At 38.2% G+C, this 21,808-nt stretch overlaps 1 protein-coding gene across 1 annotated transcript in view; it reads left to right on the forward strand.

The window, feature by feature from the left end:
- LOC136686441 (FERM and PDZ domain-containing protein 4-like) overlaps nucleotides 1–21,808 on the forward strand; it is a 75,754-nt gene that overhangs the window by 46,852 nt on the left and 7,094 nt on the right. Inside the window, exons 3-10 of the mRNA XM_066660222.1 lie at nucleotides 3,337–3,497; nucleotides 6,926–7,028; nucleotides 8,847–8,892; nucleotides 11,847–11,951; nucleotides 12,728–12,835; nucleotides 13,022–13,153; nucleotides 19,978–20,097; nucleotides 20,594–20,730. Of these exons, the coding sequence (XP_066516319.1) occupies nucleotides 3,337–3,497; nucleotides 6,926–7,028; nucleotides 8,847–8,892; nucleotides 11,847–11,951; nucleotides 12,728–12,835; nucleotides 13,022–13,153; nucleotides 19,978–20,097; nucleotides 20,594–20,730 (912 nt within the window). The remainder of the gene's footprint in view (nucleotides 1–3,336; nucleotides 3,498–6,925; nucleotides 7,029–8,846; nucleotides 8,893–11,846; nucleotides 11,952–12,727; nucleotides 12,836–13,021; nucleotides 13,154–19,977; nucleotides 20,098–20,593; nucleotides 20,731–21,808) is intronic.

Consider the following 21,808-nt stretch of genomic DNA (forward strand, 5'->3'; position numbering starts at 1 on the left):
TGGCACTGGGCTGTGAACAGAGGATGGAGCACCAGCTGATAGCTTTGGACTTGAACAAACACACACAAACACATAAGTGCACTAGGGGCAGTGAGCAAACATACATCCGGCGTATGGCAGCCGTCCCAGCAACTGGAGAGTAGCTGGGGGTTTGGTGAATTCACTTGGCATTAGCACATGACCTCACAAATGCACTTCAGTGCCAAAAGATCCTCACAGTAATGTTCATATTGTAAACATATTTAAACAAGTTTGAATGGGTCTATAGGCTGTACAAAACATGTTCATGAAGTTATTTGCACAAAACCACTCTCACATAAAGGGATCTCACAAGCTCTATTCTTGCCAAACTGGCATATCTTCAACTAATCTATTGGGTGGGGCTCTGGTAGGGGTTGGCAGGTGAGGGGTGGTGCCAGGGTGGTTCTATGCAAATTCCTTATTCTGAATATGATTCCTGACACCAAACTCTTTCAACTGACTCACAGAAAAAGAACATTTATAGGAGCAGTAGAGACCCAAGTGGAAATACAAAAAAGCACACAAACAGTGAGTTTTGCATAATATGTCCACTTTAAGGCAGCAGTCCAACTGAACTGATGATGTCTACAATGTCAGAATTGTGTATCATGATGTAATTCACCGCAATGTTGTATTTGTTGAACAAGGCCATTCTGGTACCATCTCTTAAAAGGATCCATATGCATTTGGTAAATATGGTACACACCCCCTATGAAGATAAAGCATTCATTGTCTGTAAATATGACATGTTTATGAACAATACAGTAACTGCCCATTACAATTACATATCTATGTGTTGCCTTAATAAAAACATGCATTTTTTAACACAAAATGTTGAACTTGTGCATACATTTATATTAAATATTCATGAATAATTCACATTTCAGAAATCTGAGATTGCGTAATAAATGTTTCAGGTTGGTTACATAATTTTGAGGAACGTTACTCCACTGCTCATTAATATGTAATGAATGCTTCTTGCACATAATGCTGTAAAGGACTGCACAAAAGTGTAATGTTAATGTTCTATAGTGGCAGAGCTGTGTATCTAGAACCAGAGACAAAGAGAAATATGGAGAAGAATGAATAAACACTGAGAGAGGGACCTTTTAAAATGCCTTCTATTATCACAGTCCATCTTTAAAAAGATGAGAGAAAGAAACAGCGATGAAGGGACAGAAAGAGAGAGGAAGAGAAACAAGGGGAGGAATGATGTGAGTGAGAGAGAGAGCAAAAGAAAGAGTGTCAGAAAAAGATAATAAACTAGGGAGAGAGAGATGAAGATGAAAAGAGAAAGAGAGAGAGAGAGCTGGAGATGTAAGGTGAATGTAAGAGGGAAAGATGGAAAGAGAAAAAGGCAGAGAAAGCAAGATGTGAAAAGATGGGGAGAGAGAGAGAGAGAGAGAGAGAGAGAGAGAGAGAGAGAGAGAGAGATGAAAGTAGAGAAGGAGAAGGTTTCCCGCTGTGGGCCAATGTTAAAACGACTGCTTCCTGTGCTTCCAGCAGCTCTGTCTGCCCCCATTATGCCCTCATCTCCCCTCATCCGCCCCCAGCAGCTCATCTCATGTTCCTAATTTCCTGTGGTTTGCTCTGTGCATACATTGTGATTACCCTATGTTTACGATTAATACACACAACAAAAATAATCACTCCATAATCGCTTTTCACCCAAATCTCTGCTCGGGGATTTGTGCTTATTTAATCTTTTCTTTTAATCTGATTGAGTCAATAATGGAATTATTATGCAGCTAATATCTCCCTTTTGAACCCAATCCACTTTCTGGACTTTTGAATGGAAAGGATTTCTCATGTTTGATTGTGTAATGATTAGTTTTGGTACAATATTGTGTAACACTGTAGTTATTAAAACGTAGCTACAAAATGTACAGTAACTGCACATGCATGAGTCGTCCTTGGGACATTCATGAATACAAAATTAACAGTTTTTGAAATATCCATTAAATAAATCTATTAGTAAAGCAAATATGCTACAAAATATTTAAAGGGGGAGTCTGCTAATGTGGGGAAACACTGCTCTCTCTTGTTTGTTTATGTTCAGAAGTGAGAGAGAGAGAGAAGGAAAGCCTAGCGTGCTGGACACATTTTTTTTAACCCATTTACAAAGGGACTTTGTATTTTAGACCAGTTTTCAGTCAGAAACAGACTGGAGACCTAGAAAATGATGAGGAAACATCCTCAAAAATGTATTTAAAAAAGTGTTTTTTATTGTTTTTTTTTTATATTAAAATCGTGAACATCTCATTTAAGACCAATTTCTGCCATCAGTTAAACCAATTAAAATTGGCTTCCATGTAAATCTGCACCTTTCACTTAATTCAGTATGTTCAGATATATGAACATGCGATTAGTCCTCCACCTCCACACAACCCGTGCAGTTTGAAAGCCCAGCAGCATAATCTGACAAGATTGGGTCTTCAGGTTTATGACATAAGAAACCTTGGCTGTCTAAAGTGGTCCATTTGAGACAAAGGGCTTTTGAACTCTCCAGATGTAGTTGCAGTAAACATTTTCTCAGTAATAATTCCAGAAATTGATATGGATCCATGTTTTATTAAATATTTTGCCATTGAAATCAGCTTGGTCTGATGTTGTAAACAGTACCAGGCTCAAACAACTCAAACACTTTACTGTATCCAAACAAGAAACGTCTAGTCCTATTAAACATCATGCTACTGCTTCTCACGAGTGTGTGTGATATTGAGTGTTGAATGGAATGGGGTTCTGTGCGGTGTTGGTTTTAAACAAATCTAGAAAGACACTACATAAATGTAGCCATAAATAAATATTTAAAAATTAATTAAAAAAAAGTGCTTTACACCTATGGTTTTCCAGATAGGGATTAAGCTTAGTCCTGGACTGTATCCTCCCTTCAATGAAAATTCACAATTCAATATAATGTCCAGGACTAGGCTTAATTCCTGTCTGAAAAACCACCTCATGGAACTCATTTGTTCTTTCACATACATGCTCACTCACATTTAGAAAATGTTTTCATAAGAAATATAAAGATTTTCTAAAATCAGATTTAAGTTTTTCAGGATTAGAGACAGATTATCTCTTCATAAAATGCTCTAGGTCACATGAGCCTCTCTTAACGAGAGAGCTGAGATTGTTTTGAACATTTTGCTATAAAACATGTTGGCAATATATTATAATACAAGTACTTTAAAGACGAATTTCAGGAAATTGAGAAAATGTCCTTAGACCCCAAAGGGTTAATGTCTCTCTCTCTCTCTCTCTCTCTCTCTCTCTCTCTCTCTCTCTCTCTCTCTCTCTCTCTCTCTCTCTCTGCAGTAATGTGTCTCAGAGCAATTCACTGGAGGAAGTCCGTGCTGAAGGCAGTCAGTTGTTTCCTCCGACTCCTCGGAGAGTGGAGATGAGGAGAGATCCTGTTCTGGGCTTTGGCTTTGTTGCAGGCAGTGAGAAGCCTGTGGTGGTCCGCTCTGTTACTCCAGGTAAAGAAGTACTGCATTCTGTACAGTCTTTATATATGTTAGTGCAAGGCCATGTTCCAGCACAGTTTGAACTTAACCAAACTAGTTTCAGGACCTTGGCCAGCTACATTGTTAGTCACATACTAATCTTATGCTGAAAATGCTGTTCCAAATTTTTGTTCCAAACTCTAAGGACCTGAACATTAAGGGTGTAACTTTCAGTGTGACAGAAGGTGGAAACCAGAAACTGACACACCCCTTTAACATTTTTGAAAGTTCAACAGCATTTAAACTTTTTAAGCACAAGCCAATGGAGATTATTTCTGCTCAGTCTTCTCTAGTTTTAGAGCTGGTTTCGGTGTAAACTTCTACTTGAATTAAGTTCTCATAGTCCCAGTTCTTGCCCCAAGAGCTTTTCTAGATTTTTTTAAGATAAGCCCCTTATTGAATTGGGGTGCATTTCCTAAAACAGATTTAAAGGCATTTTCACATTATTATACCAGAAAAGAATAGATATAGAATTCCTAAAAATAAGAATAAATAAAATAAAATAATATGTATTTAAATTACTGGTGTCAAAAAACAAAAACACTTGCAATTCCTACTTGTCATGCATCAAGCCTATATATAAAGGCACAAAATTAACCCATATTCCTTAGCAAAGTACTCATTTATTGCTACAACTACTACATATATATATATATATATATATATATATACATACATATATATACAGGGGTTGGACAATGAATCTGAAACACCTGGTTTTAGACCACAATAATTTATTAGTACGGTGTAGGGCCTCCTTTTGCGACCAATACAGCGTCAATTCGTCTTGGGAATGACATATACAAGTCCTGCACAGTGGTCAGAGGGATATTAAGTCATTCTTCTTGCAGGATAGTGGCCAGGTCACTACGTGATGCTGGTGGAGGAAAACATTTCCTGACTCGCTCCTCCAAAACACCCCAAAGTGGCTCAATAATATTTAGATCTGGTGACTGTGCAGGCCATGGGAGATGTTCAACTTCACTTTCATGTTCATCAAACCAATCTTTCACCAGTCTTGCTGTGTGTATTGATGCATTGTCGTCCTGATACACGGCACCGCCTTCAGGATACAAAGTTTGAACCATTGGATGCACATGGTCTTACTGGTGCAATGTGCAATTAATGAAGCTTGGCCACCAGACTGGTCCAATTTAGCCATGAAACCTCCCACACTAAAATGACAGGTGTTTCAGTTTCATTGTCTACCCCCTGTATATATATATATATATATATATATATATATAACACTGGAATAAAATCAGAATCAAACTAAGGACCTCAGTAGTTGGGGGCTGTAATTCTACCCTCTATATAATGATACACACACCTATACTACAGTACTACAATACTAGGAACAGACTAACTACAAAATTCAAGATAGTAGGTTAGATTTTGGTTGTTGTTGAATGTAGTGTATGGAAGACTCATCCCACCTCTGGCCTATTATCCTTACTCTTAGTCACTCACTCACTCACCTTTAACAAAATGCCCTGCAAGGGAGCTATCCAGTGCTTTGCAGCAATGACCCTGTATGTTCTTGATATTAAGATTAAACGGGTGGCTGTCCTCAAGCTTAGAATATAGCCCTAAAATAATCTAACAGTAGATTAAAGTATCTAAAGTATTTCACATTCACATTTATTTATCCCTAGTCCATATTAGTTTAATACTGTTCTAACATACAATAGATGTTCAAACATTTAAAGGCATCCCTTATAATTTTTGAATATAAGCCGCTCCTACTTTAGACTGTGGACAGTCAGTTGTGTAAAGCACTGATCTCTAAAATGGGAGGCTCTAGTGCAGCAGCTCCATGATCCTGAGGACAACATGCCTAATGCCAAGAGTCAGCTAGAGGGGAATAAAGCCTCCTGCACTGGGCTGTGGAGCAGGGGAGCTGTGCTCTAGTGTGTGTTAGAGAACTATCCAATATCTTTGGGATGAGTTGCAGAGATGTTGGACTGAATACAAAAAACATGTCCCAACAACTAATGCCAAGCCGTCCCAGAAGAGTAGAAACGTACTGCATCAAAGTGGACGCAACCCCCTTATTAATACCCTTTATTTAACAAGTAATTTTGGATTGATGTGTGTCCACAAAGTTTTGGCCATATAGTGCTTGAAGTATCATGAGCACATGCTGGCAATCTCTCCGTCTGCTCTCACTGTAGGCCTGTGTCTTTCATCAGTTCCCTCAGCATCACACCCCGACTGATAAACACACTTCCGGAGAGGAGTAATTAGAGCGTGTGAGATTAGTGAGACTGTCATGAACACAAAGCATCTTCATGAGTAAAGTGAGGCTGCAGTGTGAGTGGTGGGCAACTCTCCACAGGAGCCAGAGTACAGGGGTTTCTTCAGGCTGAGTGGACAAAATGAAGGAATGAAATGGAAAATGCAAGTTCAACAGCAGCCGACATCTGTAGGGTTACATTATGTTTACGTTTTGCATTCATTTAAAAAACATAGGTTTAACATACTTACAGTCACCGCCAAAAGTGTTTCTCCCAGAAAATTATTGCAATTACACATGTTTATGTCGTTAAAAAAGCCAAAAATTATATAATTTCACTCAAAACTCCAAAAATGGCCTGGGCAAAATTATTGAAACCTTTTCAAATTGTGGGTAAATAACTTTATTTCAAGAATATGATGCTCGTTTAAACCTGTAGCAAGTAACAGGTGTGGTCAATATAAAAATCACCCCAGTGTGTCTGTGTGCCACACTACGCATGGAGGACAGTGGAATGGAAACAAAGCGCTGGAGAGGTTTCATTTTTGGAATTTTGTGTTAAATTATATCAATTTTGGCTTTTTATTTCCGTTTTTTGTGTTGTTCCAATATGTGTTGAATGTATATAGCAATGAGCCATAACATTAAAACCACCCATGTGATCCCTCTAAAGCCAAGTACTCAGGGTAAAACATACATAAAAAAAAACTAAATTAAGAGCAGTTCTATTGATCCCTGTTATAAAATATAAAGAGCAGCTTGTATTTTCGAAACATAAATAAATAAATGAAAGCACAGAGAAAGAGTTGTTGGAATCAAATAAAACTGTGTGAAAATAATGATGATATATTTAAGTGATTACAATATTAGAGCAAATTTATACGTTTACTGGGGTAAACTCTACAAGTGAAAGGAGGCTGTAGTACCCTGTTGGACCACCTCTAACCTGGATACAGGATGAGCTACGGCTGGGGAAGGGAGTCAGTCTATGTCTGTGTAAGGGAGGGTGCAGGAATGGGTTAAATGATTTGAAGCACAGTTGCAAGCACAAGTAATATGATTTTTGATAAGAGTACAATGACATTGTGTGTGTGTGTGTGTGTGTGTGTGTGTGTGCGTGTGTGTGTGTGTGTGTGTGTGTGTGTGTGTGTGTGTGTGTTAACAGGAGGTCCTTCAGAAGGAAAGCTGATTCCAGGGGATGAGATCATAATGATAAATGATGAAGCTGTGGCCTCAGCACCAAGAGAGCGAGTCATTGACCTTGTCAGGTAAAGATCTGCTCAACTCTCAGCCACATGCTCACTCCATCCACCTATTCATACGTTCATGTATTCAGTCATTAGTTTGTTGATTCATCCATTGGTCTACCCCAGTGGTCTAAGTGCTGGCCTCATTACTGGGTTCAATTCCTAGCACTAGCTACATAGCAGATGTAGACAGCTAGCATTCACCTACGAGTGTGTCCAGCTGTCAGCTAGTGTTGTGTTAGCAGTATTTTGAAAAGAAGTCGTTGTTGGCTTCACGTGTTTTGGAAGAAGCATGTGGCAGGTTTGTGGCATCGTGTGTGATTGGGAGAGTTTCTGCTAACAAGTCAAATAGGTGAGCACATCTGAGAGATAGCTTAACATTTATAAAATGATAGGAAATGGCTTCATGATATCAGTGAGTACAGAGCTAGGGCTCATAGCAGCAGCAAATATATCAGAGAGATTAGTAGTAATCAGAAAACTATTAGATATTTAACCATTTTCACAATAGCACTAAAATCAGAATTTAAGATTAGGAATTTACGTTCAGGTTTTTCAGAATCACTTTACTGGCCTCTGTGCTTGCACACGGAGGAATTGGTTCTCTGCATTTAACCCAATCCGTGCAGTGAAACACACATTTACACACACACTAGTGAACCCTAGGAGGCAGTGAGCACACATGCCCTGAGCGGTGGACAGTCCAAGGGGAGCAGTTGGGGGCCTTGCTCAAGGGCACTTCACTCATGACCTGCCGGCTCTGAGGATTGAACCGGCCCAGTTCCCTAAAAACCCTCAAATATTCATGTTACATGAATACAATAACTATACATCCTTACATATTATACATCGAAGACATATTGTTATTGCTATTGACCCTGTTAAACAATGTGTATTAGCAAGTGACAGAAGGAAAACACCCAGTCAGCCCCCGCAGCGGAGAGGAAGAAATGTACAGGAAAAACTGCAGGATCATGAGTTTTGTGTCTGTTATGTGGATGCAGTCTCGTCTTGTAATTACAACTCATAAAACAAAATAAGCAACAAAATGCCAGGCGGACAGAGGCAAGGGGGGACTGTGCTCACAGAGAAATGGAGTTTAGTGACATTTAAACAAATTAAAAAATGTCTGAGACTGAAATGAAAAAAGGAGAATGTGTGTGCGCGCTTTAAGGGACACACAACGGCATGGAGGGTATGCAGTGAATTAATGAGGGGCTCTGGAGAGTGATGGAAATTAATGTTATCACCTAGTCTCTCTCTCTCTGTGTCTCTCTCTCTGTTTTTTGTTTGGCTATATATATGTGTGTGTGTGTGTGTGTGTGTGTGTGTGGGTCCGTTATTGCATCTGTAAGGATGTGGGGACATTAGAAGAAACCAGGGACATCTGGACAGACAGTTTCTGTGAAAGGAAAAACACCTTTACAAAAATTGCAGCATATATTCAAAAAGCACAATGTCCAAAAGATGAAAGGGATTGCTTCAGCAAACAGGCTAATGTGACTTCCTCTGTGTAGCAGTATTTTGCATAATTCTCTATATGCAATAATGGTCTCTAAGTTACGTGTTATCAGATCAATCATGCTTTTGGAAAAGATGTTTTCTCTCAATATTTGTCCATTTCCATTGGTTTTTCCAACTGTCCTTTACATTGTGTGAGCATTTCATATTTTTCATAATTCACCATTAGATAGACGCATTACAAATTGATTTTAAAAACAGTACTTCATTCTGACTTTGATTCTGAAGTTGTGTATATATACTATGTTATGATGTGCTGTTTCTGTGTGCGTGTGTGTTTGTCTTGCATTATATTGTTTCTCCTTTGTCTCTCAACAGAAACTGTAAGGAGTCCATTCTATTGACTGTTGTCCAACCATACCCAGTAAGATATCATTTTTTATTTTTTCTTCACCTAATTTCTTTCAGATATTCCACTGCAGTTATTATTACTGTAATATAGTGCTATTCAATTGCTTTCAGTCTGATCTCTGAAAGCTGTACCTAGAGCACATGGTTCATTACCATTGATAGAATTTCCTAAGCTTAGAAAATACCCCAAAACCTTTGACTCAATATGCACATATAATAAGGCCTTCAGCATCTGACTACGACAGTAGAGACAGTATGTGAAATGTCAGTAGAAGCATAAAACAGAGATCTGTAAATGCACTCTTACCTGTATTTAAATCATCACAGTACAAAGGTAAGGTTTTTCTCTTCTCTTATTGTTCTTGTAGACTTAGGCTTATTCCTAAATAATAATAATAAAAAAAATACCTTTCTTTATCACATTTCACATTTTTTAAATTAACGTCATCACATTTAGGTATAAAAATAGCATTCAGGAAAGCCCTGTACTTTGTGAGCAAGGATAAGTAAAAGGTAGCCTCTTGGCACAAAAACGCATCAGTGAATATTCCACAGGTTAAAAACCATACTTCTCAATGGATGATTACAACCACCCTCTACAATGCAAAACATCTTTAAGAGATGGTATCTGTTGATCACTGTGTGTAAAGGGTAAAGCCAAACCCCAATTGGATGAGTGTGACCTTTGAGCCCTCAGACACCACTGCATCTATACCAGCATACTTCTGTGATAAATATCACCCCAGGGTCTCAGAATACAATGACAAACAATCAGTATCAAACTATTGTCCATGCATTCACAAATACCACCACTCCCCCCACCCCACCCCCCGGGGAGAAAGAATATGCTTTTATTAACTTTTATTTTGAAATTGTGCCACCTGGGTTAAGCTAGCAAAAAAAAACTGGCAAAATACAACACCAAATGTTGTATTAGTTGTACAGACTTTTTTTTTTTTTGGAATAGCAATTTATTTCTTTTTTGTTAAATCAGGATTTGACTTTTACTTATTATGGATACTTGAAAATGTAATCAACTTTACCAATCTCAGTCCTTAACATATACCTTGCAAACACTTCTCTTTCTCCATTCCTTTAAGACCACTTTGTCTTCAGCAGCTGTAGATTTGTTTATTGAGGTAAAAAAAAAAAGAACACTGGCTATTTTCCCAAGCTTTCCACGCTATCAAAAGTTCTCTGTCGGACTAAAGCACTAACTCTCTTTGCTGGCCTAGGACTAAATAACCTTGAGATATAAATGGACAGATTCTGCTGATTAACCAAAAGAACAAGAGAGAACATGGACGCCTCGTACATTTTAATGAATTGGAGACTTTTTAAGACCTCTGAGCGACGACTATAAAATCCCGGCTGCATTTTATTTGAGAGATACTTAACTTTTGGCAGTTGACATCCCATAATTATACTTTAGTCTGAGGGGGCTGAAAGCTTAGCTCTGTGACCTGCTACAAAACAAGGCCAATTAATACAGTAAGCCTTTGTGACTGTGTCAGCATATTAATACTAAGGCAAGGTGGTCTCAATTTATCACACAGGACACTGTATATTGGAACACAGACAGCTTATCAATCTTCTGTACACTAGTTGAATCAATATACATTATAGAGCTAAACATATCCAGACATGCTTCTAATAAGAGGATGCAGTAACTTTAATCGTAACCTATTGCTAACACAGGTGTTCAGTTGTACATACACAAGGCTTGAATAGTTCTTATAAAAAGTATGGAATGATGTAATGTGCCTAAGGTCACCATACTCAATGCCAAAGGTGGGTTAGAGGGGAATAAATCCCCCAAGCTTTGGACTGTTGTGCAGTGGAAGTGTATCCTCTGGTGTGATGAAGCTCCTTCCAATGTTTGTTTCATGTTGGCTGGTTAGTTCTGGATCACAAATGCCAATTTTTTTTACCAGAGGTGTTGTAAATACAACCCTCTGCCTTCCCATGTAGCAAGTGATGTTGCACAAAGCCATGTGCAACAATGGTGATAGCATTAAGCATTGTTTACTTGCTGTATATTTGCATGCTGTATTTGTTTTTTGGGACTGATCATGGCTCCGCCCATCTGTTCAGTCAGATCAGTAGAGATTTTTTGTTCCTTGTTGCACTGTCCAGCTCTGGTTGGATTCTTTCATCAGCCACCAATTCAAGGAGCATTTTAACCTCTTTGAAAGGTGTAACTTTACAAGCTGTTGTCGGATAATAAAAACAAATGTGATCACTGCTGTAGCTTGGAGATTATGGCAGCAGAAAAATTCTGCTGGATGTCTGCATTTTGTCATGATTAATAAATCATAAATTAATTGGCCAATCAGTGATCCGCAGTGTTTACACATTATGTTTAGTCCCAACTCGGCTCGCTTGGAACAGGAGTGAACCAGGACTAATGGTGCATCCACTGCATGGTTCACTGACTTGGCTCTACTCTGTTCTTTTTCTTATCCATTAGTCAAATCTGGTAACTGATACATGGAACTGGGTACTTTTTGAGTCCCTACTCACTAATGGTCCCAAGTGAGCCGAGTAGGGACTAACCATGTCCTTCAAGACAAAATGCAGACGTCCAGCACAAACATCACACAGCACAAAAGAAAAACGCCAAGATCAACCACTGCACAGACCAATGCTAGGGTGACTTTATACCTCAAAAGTCCACAATTGTCCTTAAATATGGCAATTTCTGCTTGGCCCACAACATCTCATTTCATTTCAATGAATGCTTTCCTGTGAGTGCCACAGTGTGAACACAGTGGGTTTATTTGGCTCGATATGTGCAACTTGTCAAGATGCACGGGAACAGAGTGGAGATTGTAGGCAGTGTAAAAGGTAGCTTTTATAGCATTATATGAATATTTGTCATATGTATCAGTATGCAGTGGTTAATGATTTGCATATTTTTATAAAGGTCTTTGATTGTTCTCATAGTTCTGTTCCTTCCCTTCTCAGTCCCCCAAATCAGCCTTTATCAGCGCAGCCAAAAAAGCCAAGTTGAAGTCAAACCCAGTCAAAGTGCGCTTTGCAGAGGAGGTGATCATCAATGGACAAGTTCCAGTAAGTTTCAAATCTATAAATATGTTGGGTTCCTGAGTGATGCAGAGGTTTAAATGTTAGCCTCAGGAGGTCATCAGTTGGATCCCCGGTGATGTCTCAGTCATCGAGGGCAGAGAGTAAAAGAGAGCACAGTTGGCCTCTGTCTTTTTTTTGAGTCTGTTTCCAGACATAACAGATCTTGAGAGGTGGAATCTCCGCCTATCATATTGTGGTGTGCAGTGGTGTTGTGTTAGTAACAGTCACATCACATGTCTCAGAGGAAGCATATGATTGCCCTCAACCTCCCAGCTAGGTGGCACTCCATGAGACTTGGGGTGTCTTAGCTAATGAGTGGAATAGACCTCAACTAAACTGCAGAGAAACCTTGGGGGAAAAAGAAATTTTATAATAATAATAATAATAATAATAATAACAACATCTTATTTTATTTATTTACCAACAGCAAAAGAAAACACCATTTAGAAAAATGATCTCAGATTTTGAACAGTAGTGTCTTTAATATTAATTTAAATAAAAGTTAAATTAAAGGAACATTAGGTAGTATTTTTACCTTAAAATTACAGTTTCAAAATCATTGTGATGATTCACCTATCTGTAATTTCTTCTATGAGTCTCTGTCCTTGCTACTCTGTGCTTAGCACTGTGGAAACAGCACTATGTAACATTTATGAGAAACCATCCCCTCCAAATCTTTCTAAATCTAACCCTTTGTTTCTTTAATTCAAATTAAAAGCCAGTGTCCCTTTGTATCAGACTCAATCTGTTGTCTTTTACAGGACACTGTGAAGGACAACGCTCTGCTCTTCATGCCTAACGTTCTGAAGGTGTATCTGGAGAATGGACAAACCAAGTCTTTTCGCTTTGACAACAACACGTCCATCAAGGTGATCTGCTGCCAGCTTACTGCACCGTTTCTGATCCCAGTCCAATCTTGGACCTTCATCAAAAGCCCTATTTGCTTCCATCATTAATATTTCAGCAGCGTACTCTCATATTTCAGAAACTGTTTATTAATAGTTGATAAAGTGTGAGGGGAGAGGTGAATGCTCTGTTCTCGTTGTGTGATGTAGGACGTCATTATGACGCTGCAGGAGAAGCTGTCCATCAAGTGCATTGAGCATTTCTCCCTGATGCTGGAGCAGAGGACCGAGGGCTCAGGAAGTAGGCTGCTACTCCTGCACGAGCAGGAAATGCTAACTCAGGTAAGGAGTAAGGTGTGGGAGCCTTATGTACAATTTAAAGCTTCTACTATTACAGACACAGAATAATCAATAAACTTTGCATCTCCATTCTAATCTAATCTCATTTTGTCTTGTGCTAAAACTTCAATATGAACACCCAAAAACAATAGCCAAATTAATAGGAAACTAATTTTTAGTGACATGCATTATGTGCCCTTCAACCTTTCACTAGCTGCACACTTGGGGTTCCACTGCTCTAGGTGATATCTGGAAGTCAGTTACAAAACAATTCATGATGTTCTTAATAAAATATGACAAAATGACGGTTAAAGGGAACATCTACGATTGTAATCAAAGAAAATTCTAAATTTGGGTGTGCCCTAACTGCATGAAAGTAAACACAAAGCGAAAGTGCTACAAAACTAAACAACTAAAGTTACAAACGTATTCTGTGGTAATTCAAAAAGTGAATAAAAACTTACAGACAAGTTTAACTTCAGCCAGGTAGAAACAACAGTAGTTTTTTTTTTCTCCTCAAACTAACCTTTCCACCTTGAAAGCCAAAGAACTTCTGAATGTAAACAAACCAGAAAGAACTGCATTTCACCACAATTATAGATGTTGCCTTTATATAGATAATGAAATTCCAGAACAAATTTGACCATAGACGTTCAGAAAAGTGTGGAACGTAGATTTGATTTGGTCATGTGATCAAGGTTGAAAATAAGGTTGGGTTTAGTTATATACTCTGATGGAAAAAACATGGAATTAAAGACAGGGTTTATCACAGTGGAGGAAAAGGCTTTTTTTCTTCTTGGCAATGTATAACACATAATCAAACACATTAGTATTCCTGTTCTGAGCTAATCAAATCTATTATACAGAGGATAAAGAAAATAATGTATAGATAATAATGTACTGGTGGATATATCTTGTGAGATTTTCCCTGCGGGCTGTAAAACTAGAGCCATAGGTCATGTAAACTTACACAATTGCCCCATGAATAAAATGCAGGATACCAATATATAATGCATAACATGGCCATCCAGGACTGGGGATTAATGTAAATCTAGTTTAATATTTAGCACTTTCACATGCATTTTTACCTAGGGTAATGCCTGTAAATTAATAGGAAGGGATTTAGTGTAAACCTGAATTAAAGTTATCATTCACTCGTTATTGACATAATTACATACACGTATTTTTGTAGTTACTGCTTAATTTTGTGTCATTACACAAGTAAAACCTACAATAGGAAACAAATGTTTTAACATTGACTTTGCTATTTAAATCCATCTGTAACAGCGAATGCACCAGTAGCACCAATGCTGTAGCATGTGTGGTTAATGCCTAATTATAGAATTATTAAAGACTATATAAAGTAGCCTTATTAGAGTTAAGTAGGCTATTTATATGCTGTTCCTCTAAAGGTCTTCTGAGACTGCAGTGTATGGTAGTCTGCCACTGTAGAACCAGACCTTGTATTAAGCTATAGATTTGCTGAGTTATAGAATATAGCAAGCATAGGTTTAATTGCTTAATTCCTATTCAGATGGGAGTATTTTTATGTGGTGCACTAGGTTAATGTATTTTAGCAAAGGACCCCAGTAATATGTATGGTGTATTTTCACTGAATAAGAAAACTTGGTGAAAATAACAAAGACTTGAATGGCTACTCGATTCACAAACTGTTTGGATCAGACACAGGAGAGCTACTGGAGTTTTTAGACTGTCGCTATATTGCTTTGTGAATTAAATATAACCTCTCTTTCTTTTCTTCCAAAAGCAGCACAATAAATGCTCATTTCTGTTGTCTATGTTGGTAAAATGTGATGTAATATGGTGTTAAACTGCCTGTCCATACACATTGGCCATACAAATCTGCTCATAGTTTCAGCACTGATTTTTATTTATTTATTTATTTATTTATTTATTTATTTATTCATTCATTCATTCATTTATTTTTACGAATTCCCTTTGCCATCTGCACTCAGGTTCAGACAGATAACATGGTATTGGGGCAGTTGCAGAAACTTCATGGTGCGAGAGTTTAAAACCAAGGAATGTCCTAGTGGAGTACCCAAAACTCCCCTTTAAAGTCAAATGAACATCTTTTTTAATTAGGCCTATCTAAAATGATTAGCCTTATCTAAAAATACATTTAATAGGATTAGCAGGTTTATCTCCAATCAACACTTCTATCAAAACGAGGGTGAAACTTTTATCGTCATGGCTGATCTAAGTGTAAATGCAGATGTTTCCCGTATCAAGGACAGATGCTATCAGTCTTAGGACAAAACAATTCTAAAATCCATCCTCTTAGAGAAAGGCAGCATTTAGTGAACAGTCTATATATACTGTATTGTGCAAAATTCAGAGACCACCCAGTGTCAGGGAACAAGGATAACATGGTGTCATTAATGTGAAACACTGAATAGGGCCCTTATGGTGCGTTTTGATAAATGATAAATGTGAGTGTATGTATGTTTGTGAGTAAGTTAGTGAGGGCGGGCATTAATTAGTGAGTTTAAAATCCAACTCCTTTAGGTGTTGTCTATATAAAACCTTATTTACAAAGAAGCTAGAATCTACCAGAATCATACAGAGAAAAAACAGCTGAAACACCAAGGAAATACTCATATTGACTGCCCATTTTATGAGAAACATCTACCGTACATGCAATGACTGCTCTGTTGGAACAGACAAACATATCTCTGTCAGTACTCTGTTAAAAATGATCCTCCACCCAAATAATACCAGCCTACTTACTGTGGTCCCATTGCATTGATGGATGGTATGGAGGGGGCTGATTAATTCTGCAGTGACAGATGAATTAGTGAATGTAAATCTACAAAGTGCACTTAGATTACTGTGCAAAATTTCAGAGACCATCCTTCATATAGCCGACCCTTGTGTAGCTTCTGTTCTATTCTAGACTCTTATTTTTTCACTCTTCTTATAGGTTTTTAGTCTTACTTTCTGCTTCAGAAACCTTATAAATATCTCTGTTTTGTTGTACAAGGTTAAAATACTGTATTTTTCAATATATTTAAACACTGAATATAAATTTTGTCTATTTAATGGGCTGTTAGACTGTAAATAAGATCAACAAAATGGTCTCTGACCTTTGGCACAGGTATATTTGAAACAGTGCAACTACAGCTACTGTCAGATTTTTAAACCTGTGTAATATCTTCAGCTGTGTGAGTTTGAGTAAACCTGCTCTGCATCAATTATCTAAAGTGTATTAGAAAGTCTTACACGCATAAGCCTTTTTATACACTTTTACTACATTTTCCAGTATAGTAACAAAGAAAAATACAATTCAAAAGGTGTTCTAAAACTGCCAAGCTATCAAACACTTTTATCACTTACTCAGCAGTTAAATTCTTCAAAACCTACTATGAATTCTTTTCTTATTCCATACTCAACTTTTCTCTTATGATCAACTTTAAAAAGTGGTATTGTAAAAAACAGGAAACTTAAGGATTGTCTTAAGCCCCACGGGTATTTTAGACTGAAAGGTTTGACAAAGTAAGCTGCTAAACATTTATTACAGTAGACAAAGGAAAGGTTTTACTATTCACTGTTTCTTCAACCATCATTTCTAGTTCCTGTTAATTTTTTTATGTTTTGCTGTTCTCAGGCACTGAGCATATAATTTTATGGTAAAAACATGTATTTATGGTAAAAACAACGCAACATGATATAGACAAATAATAATCCCAGAAATTATTCAAAAACATAATAACATCTTTTATTCATTCATCTTGTGTAACCACTTCATCCTTATCAATGTTGTGGGGGTCCAGAGCTTACCTGGAAAATCATTGAGTGCAATGCAGGACATTCCCTTTATGGTGTGAGAGCCAAAACAGGGCTAATCATAATTGTATTTTAAAATATATATATATATTTAATATATTTATATAATATATATATAATTTTGTAGGAAGTTGTATTTATGGATTTATTAATGAATATTTTGTGTCCTTTTTAATTTTTTTATTTTATTACAAATGTCTCCATGTCTTCAGTTGATCAGAATCAACAGGATATATATATATATATATATATACAGGTGCTGGTCATAAAATTAGAATATCATGAAAAAGTTGATTTATTTCAGTAATTCCATTCAAAAAGTGAAATTTGTATATTGTACTCATTCATTACACACAGACTGATATGTTTCAAATTTTTATTTCTTTTTGATATGAGTGTTATGAGAACCCAGGTTGCTCTGATGAGAACTCCTTCAGCTCTTCTGCATTGTTGAGTCTAGCATATTGCATCTTCCTAAGGTCAGGCGAGTTTGGTGGCCAATTAAGAACAGGGAGACCATGGTCCTTAAACCAGGTACTGGTAGCTTTGGCACTGTGTGCAGGTGTCAAGTCCTGTTGGAAAATGAGATCTTTCATTCATTCATTCATTATCTGTAACCGCTTATCCAGTTCAGGGTCGTGGTGGGTCCAGAGCCTACCTGGAATCATTGGGCGCAAGGCGGGAATACACCCTGGAGGGGGCGCCAGTCCTTCACAGGGCGGAAAATGAAATCTGCATCTCCATAAAGTTGGTCAGCAGCAGAAAGCATGAAGTGCTCTAAAACGTCCTGGTAGACAGCTGTGTTGACGTTGGACCTCAGAAAACAGTGGACCAACACCAGCAGATGACATGGCACCCCAAACCATCACTGACTGTGGAAACTTTACACTGGACCTCAAGCAACATGGATTCTGTGCCTCTCCTCTCTTCTTCCAGACTCTGCGACCTTGAGTTCCAAAGGAAATGCAAAATTTACTTTCATCAGAGAACATAACTTTGGACCACTCAGCAGTAGTCCAGTTATTTTTGTCTTTAGCCCTGGCGAGACGCTTCTGACACTGTCTCTTGTTCAAGAGTGGCTTGATACAAGGAATGCGACAGCTGAAACCCATGTCTTGCATACGTCTGTGCGTGGTGGTTCTTGAAGCACTGACTCCAGCTGCAGTCCAGTCTCCCCCAAATTTTTGAATGGGTCATGTTTCAAAATCCTCTCCAAGGTGCGGTTCTCCCTATTGCTTGTACACTTTTTTCTACCGCATATTTTCCTTCCCTTCGCCTCGCTATTAATGAGCTTGGACATAGAGCTCTGTGAACAGTCAGCCTCTTTACAATGACCTTTAGTATCTTGCCCTGCCTGTGTAAGGTGTCAATGGTCATCTTTTGGACCACCGTCAAGCCAGCAGTCTTCCCCATGATTGTGTAGCCTACAGAACTAGACTGAGAGACCATTTAAAGTGAGTTAATTTTAAAGTGAGTTTTGAGTTAATTTGCTGATTAGAGTAGGCACCAGGGGTCTTCAATATTGAACCTTATTATTGAACCGTATATAACCTTCACAATATTCTAATTTTCTGAGATACTGAATTTGAGGTTTCCATTGTGTTATAATCATCAAATTAAAAGAAATAAACACTTGAAATATATCAGACTTTTTCATTATTTTCATTATCAGACTCAAGTTTTATGACCAGCACCTGTAAATATATAAAATACCATTGGCACGGTGGCAGTAGGTAGTATCACACAGCTCCAGGGACCTGGAGGTTGTGGAGTCAAGTCCTGCTGTGAGGAGTTTGGTGTGTTCTCCCTGTGTCTTTGTGGGTTTCCTCCAGGTATTCGAGTTTCCTCCCACAGTCCAAAAACACATGTTGGAAGGTGGATTGGCGACGCAAAATTGTCTATAAGTGTATGTGTGAATGTGTGTGTGTGGGTGTGTGTGTGTCACCCTGCCTTGCGCCCAGTGATTCCAGGTAGGCTCCAGACCCACTGCGACCCTGAATTGTATAAGAGGTTACAGGCAATGAATGAATGAATAGATACCAACAGTGGATGACTTTTTGCCAGGAGACATCACCATAGCAACTTGTAGCTTTGCTAACTTTAGCTAGCTGTATGACTGGCAGTTTAGAATTTCATAAACAGTTCCTAGATCACACTTCTGACCAGTGCCTGGCTACTGAGAATGTTGGACCAATCAGGTCCTTTTCCATTTACTTTAAAGAGGGCTATATAGGTTTAAAGTAGATGAAGGTTTAATTTGATCAAATCCATATGTTTCTACCTGCTAAACATGAGTTAATGAGTGAGTTCCAGAAAAAGAGTTGGCATAAGTGAGTTTATCACCTGTGTAAAAGATTGTCTTAGTTCAATTTTATGAAGGCGAACCCTTGTTTAGAATCCTGTTCAAGATGGGTAAGCTACAGCTTTATGACCTATTGGCTTGCAAAATACAGCTTCTCCTGGTCTTGACAGAACAAAAACATCAAGCTAACTGCTTTGAGGTGACCTGGGTTCTTGCTGGTGTCTCAGAATTCTCCTCTTTGATATTTATCAGATTATTCTGTGTAATAACCCTGACTCCTGTATCAATGCTGCAATGATGAGGACTTGACAATAGAGTTGATTATCAGCTGAGACTCACAGGGATTTGGATACAAGAGAGATTAAAGGAGATTGACAGGCATCTGATTGGTATTCACAAGGTGCTCTAGTCTCTTCAGTGTTATTTATCAAGCCTGGCCAAAGCACAGGAGAGGCCTTTTGCCTTTTAATGAGGGTTTGAAGGATTGTGGAGTGGATTGTTTTATATGCACTGGGCACAGAGACTCTCTGACGTAAGAGTCACTGTGCAAGCAGAAAGTCAAATGAGGTGACCAGATTTTCTTATGGAGATTCTGCACCAAACAGCTACACTGGAATGACCACAGCTGAAAGTAAAGCATATTAAGTATAATATTTGTATAAAGCAAAATTTCTATATTCTGTCCCTCTCTCCTACACCCACTCACCCCCATGAGCAGGTTACGCAGAGGCCAGGTTCACACAAGATGAAATGCTTTTTCAGAATCAGCTTCGTTCCAAAGGATCCAGTCGACCTTCTCCGAAGGGATGTGGTAGCTTTTGAATACCTCTATGTCCAGGTGAGAGAAACCACAACACTGAGGTCAGACTGCACAATCATTTTTTATGAAATGGGTCCTTATTACAATATGATCATTCACTCACACTCAATCTTGTAGAAGTAAATAAGCTATTACAGGTACAATGCTGTATGATATGCAGGCCCTAAGTTGACATGGTGGTGGTTGTTAATAGGGCGTGGCCACAAAATATGCTATATATTATCTTGTGGCCACAAAATATTATTTCATGGCCTCAAAATAATATACTGTGGTCCCAAAAGGTAATATCGTGGCCTCAGATTATATTGTGGGCACAATATATAATTTTGTGGCCTCAGAATATTATATTGTGACCTCAAAATATTATTCCATGGCCACACCTTATTAAAAACAACCACCATATCATATTAGGTGCGCCGTAGTACAACACACTTGAACATATTAGCCATCATTTTATATCGCTTTATCATCTTATTTCTCTCTCTCTCTCTCTCTCTCTCTCTCTCTCTCTCAGAGCTGTAATGACGTGGTTCTGGAGCGCTTTGGCTCAGAGCTGAAGTTCGATGCTGCTCTTCGTCTTGCTGCTCTGCAGATGTACATCCTCACCCTCACCACACGGCCAACACAGAAGCTTTCGCTCAAATACATCCAGTGAGCTGTTTGTCCTCATGCTCCTTATCTGCAGCACAGTCCCAATGCACTGCTAAATTCTGTTTAAAATGTGCTATTTTGCATCTGTCCACACCCCTAACGGACTCAGACATGATTAAGACAGACTGTTTACAACACAGGCCATGTGATTGAGAGGCTCATGAAGTGATTTATGGAGTTCAATTATCAAACTATCACATTGCATCAGCCTGGCTTTCATAAATCATCTGACAGCTCCACGAGACATTGGCAGTGCTCATTCGAATTACATCATTAAACATCAAATGTCCCACTGGCCGAAGTCTGAAAAATGTACGGACAACCACTGAAAAATACTCAGAGATTTTGCAGATAATAAAATTAGAATCCATACATAGTTGCTTGAGGTCCTCATGTGGGGGAAGTAAAACTATCTAAACATTTAAGGACACTCCAATTATTGAGTATTTTCCCACATTTGAAGGTGTCCCCATTGTGCACACAGGTGTTTGATTATATATGCCCAGCTTGTAGAAATCTTTGTAGAAAAACACTGACCATAGATGTGTAGACTACATGTGTAAAGCGTGACAGCACTGGGCTGTGGAGAGTTAGATTTGTGCTATCTAGAATAATAAAGAATCATCCAATACTTTAAAAATGAGTTGAAGTGGTGAAGTTTGTGATCCAGAATTAATCGTCCAACATAGCTCCAGACCTCACTGTTGCACTTCAATCAAATGCAACCAATTCAAGCAAATGAAATCAAACCATCACAGAAAAATTCTAATATGTAGTGTAAAGCCTTCTCAGAGGAGTAGAAGTTGTTATTGCATCAAAGGAGAGAAAACGCAATATAAACTCTTGATTTCAGAAGATATATTGGATTAGCTGACACACTGTTGGCCATATTGTGTAGCTAGTAATGTCATCATAAGGCATAAATCTAAACAGATACTCATGGGGTCCCTGGTGGCATAGGAGCCCTAAATCCTTGACTTTAGCACTACCGTGACAAGTTTTATATATGGGACCAATGCAGTTTGGTCCTGTCATCATGTAATGGTCACATGGTGATTAAAAGAAGGGTAAAAAACAA

Source organism: Hoplias malabaricus, chromosome 2 (assembly GCF_029633855.1).
Source record: "Hoplias malabaricus isolate fHopMal1 chromosome 2, fHopMal1.hap1, whole genome shotgun sequence".
NCBI classification, from domain to species: Eukaryota; Metazoa; Chordata; class Actinopteri; order Characiformes; family Erythrinidae; genus Hoplias; species Hoplias malabaricus.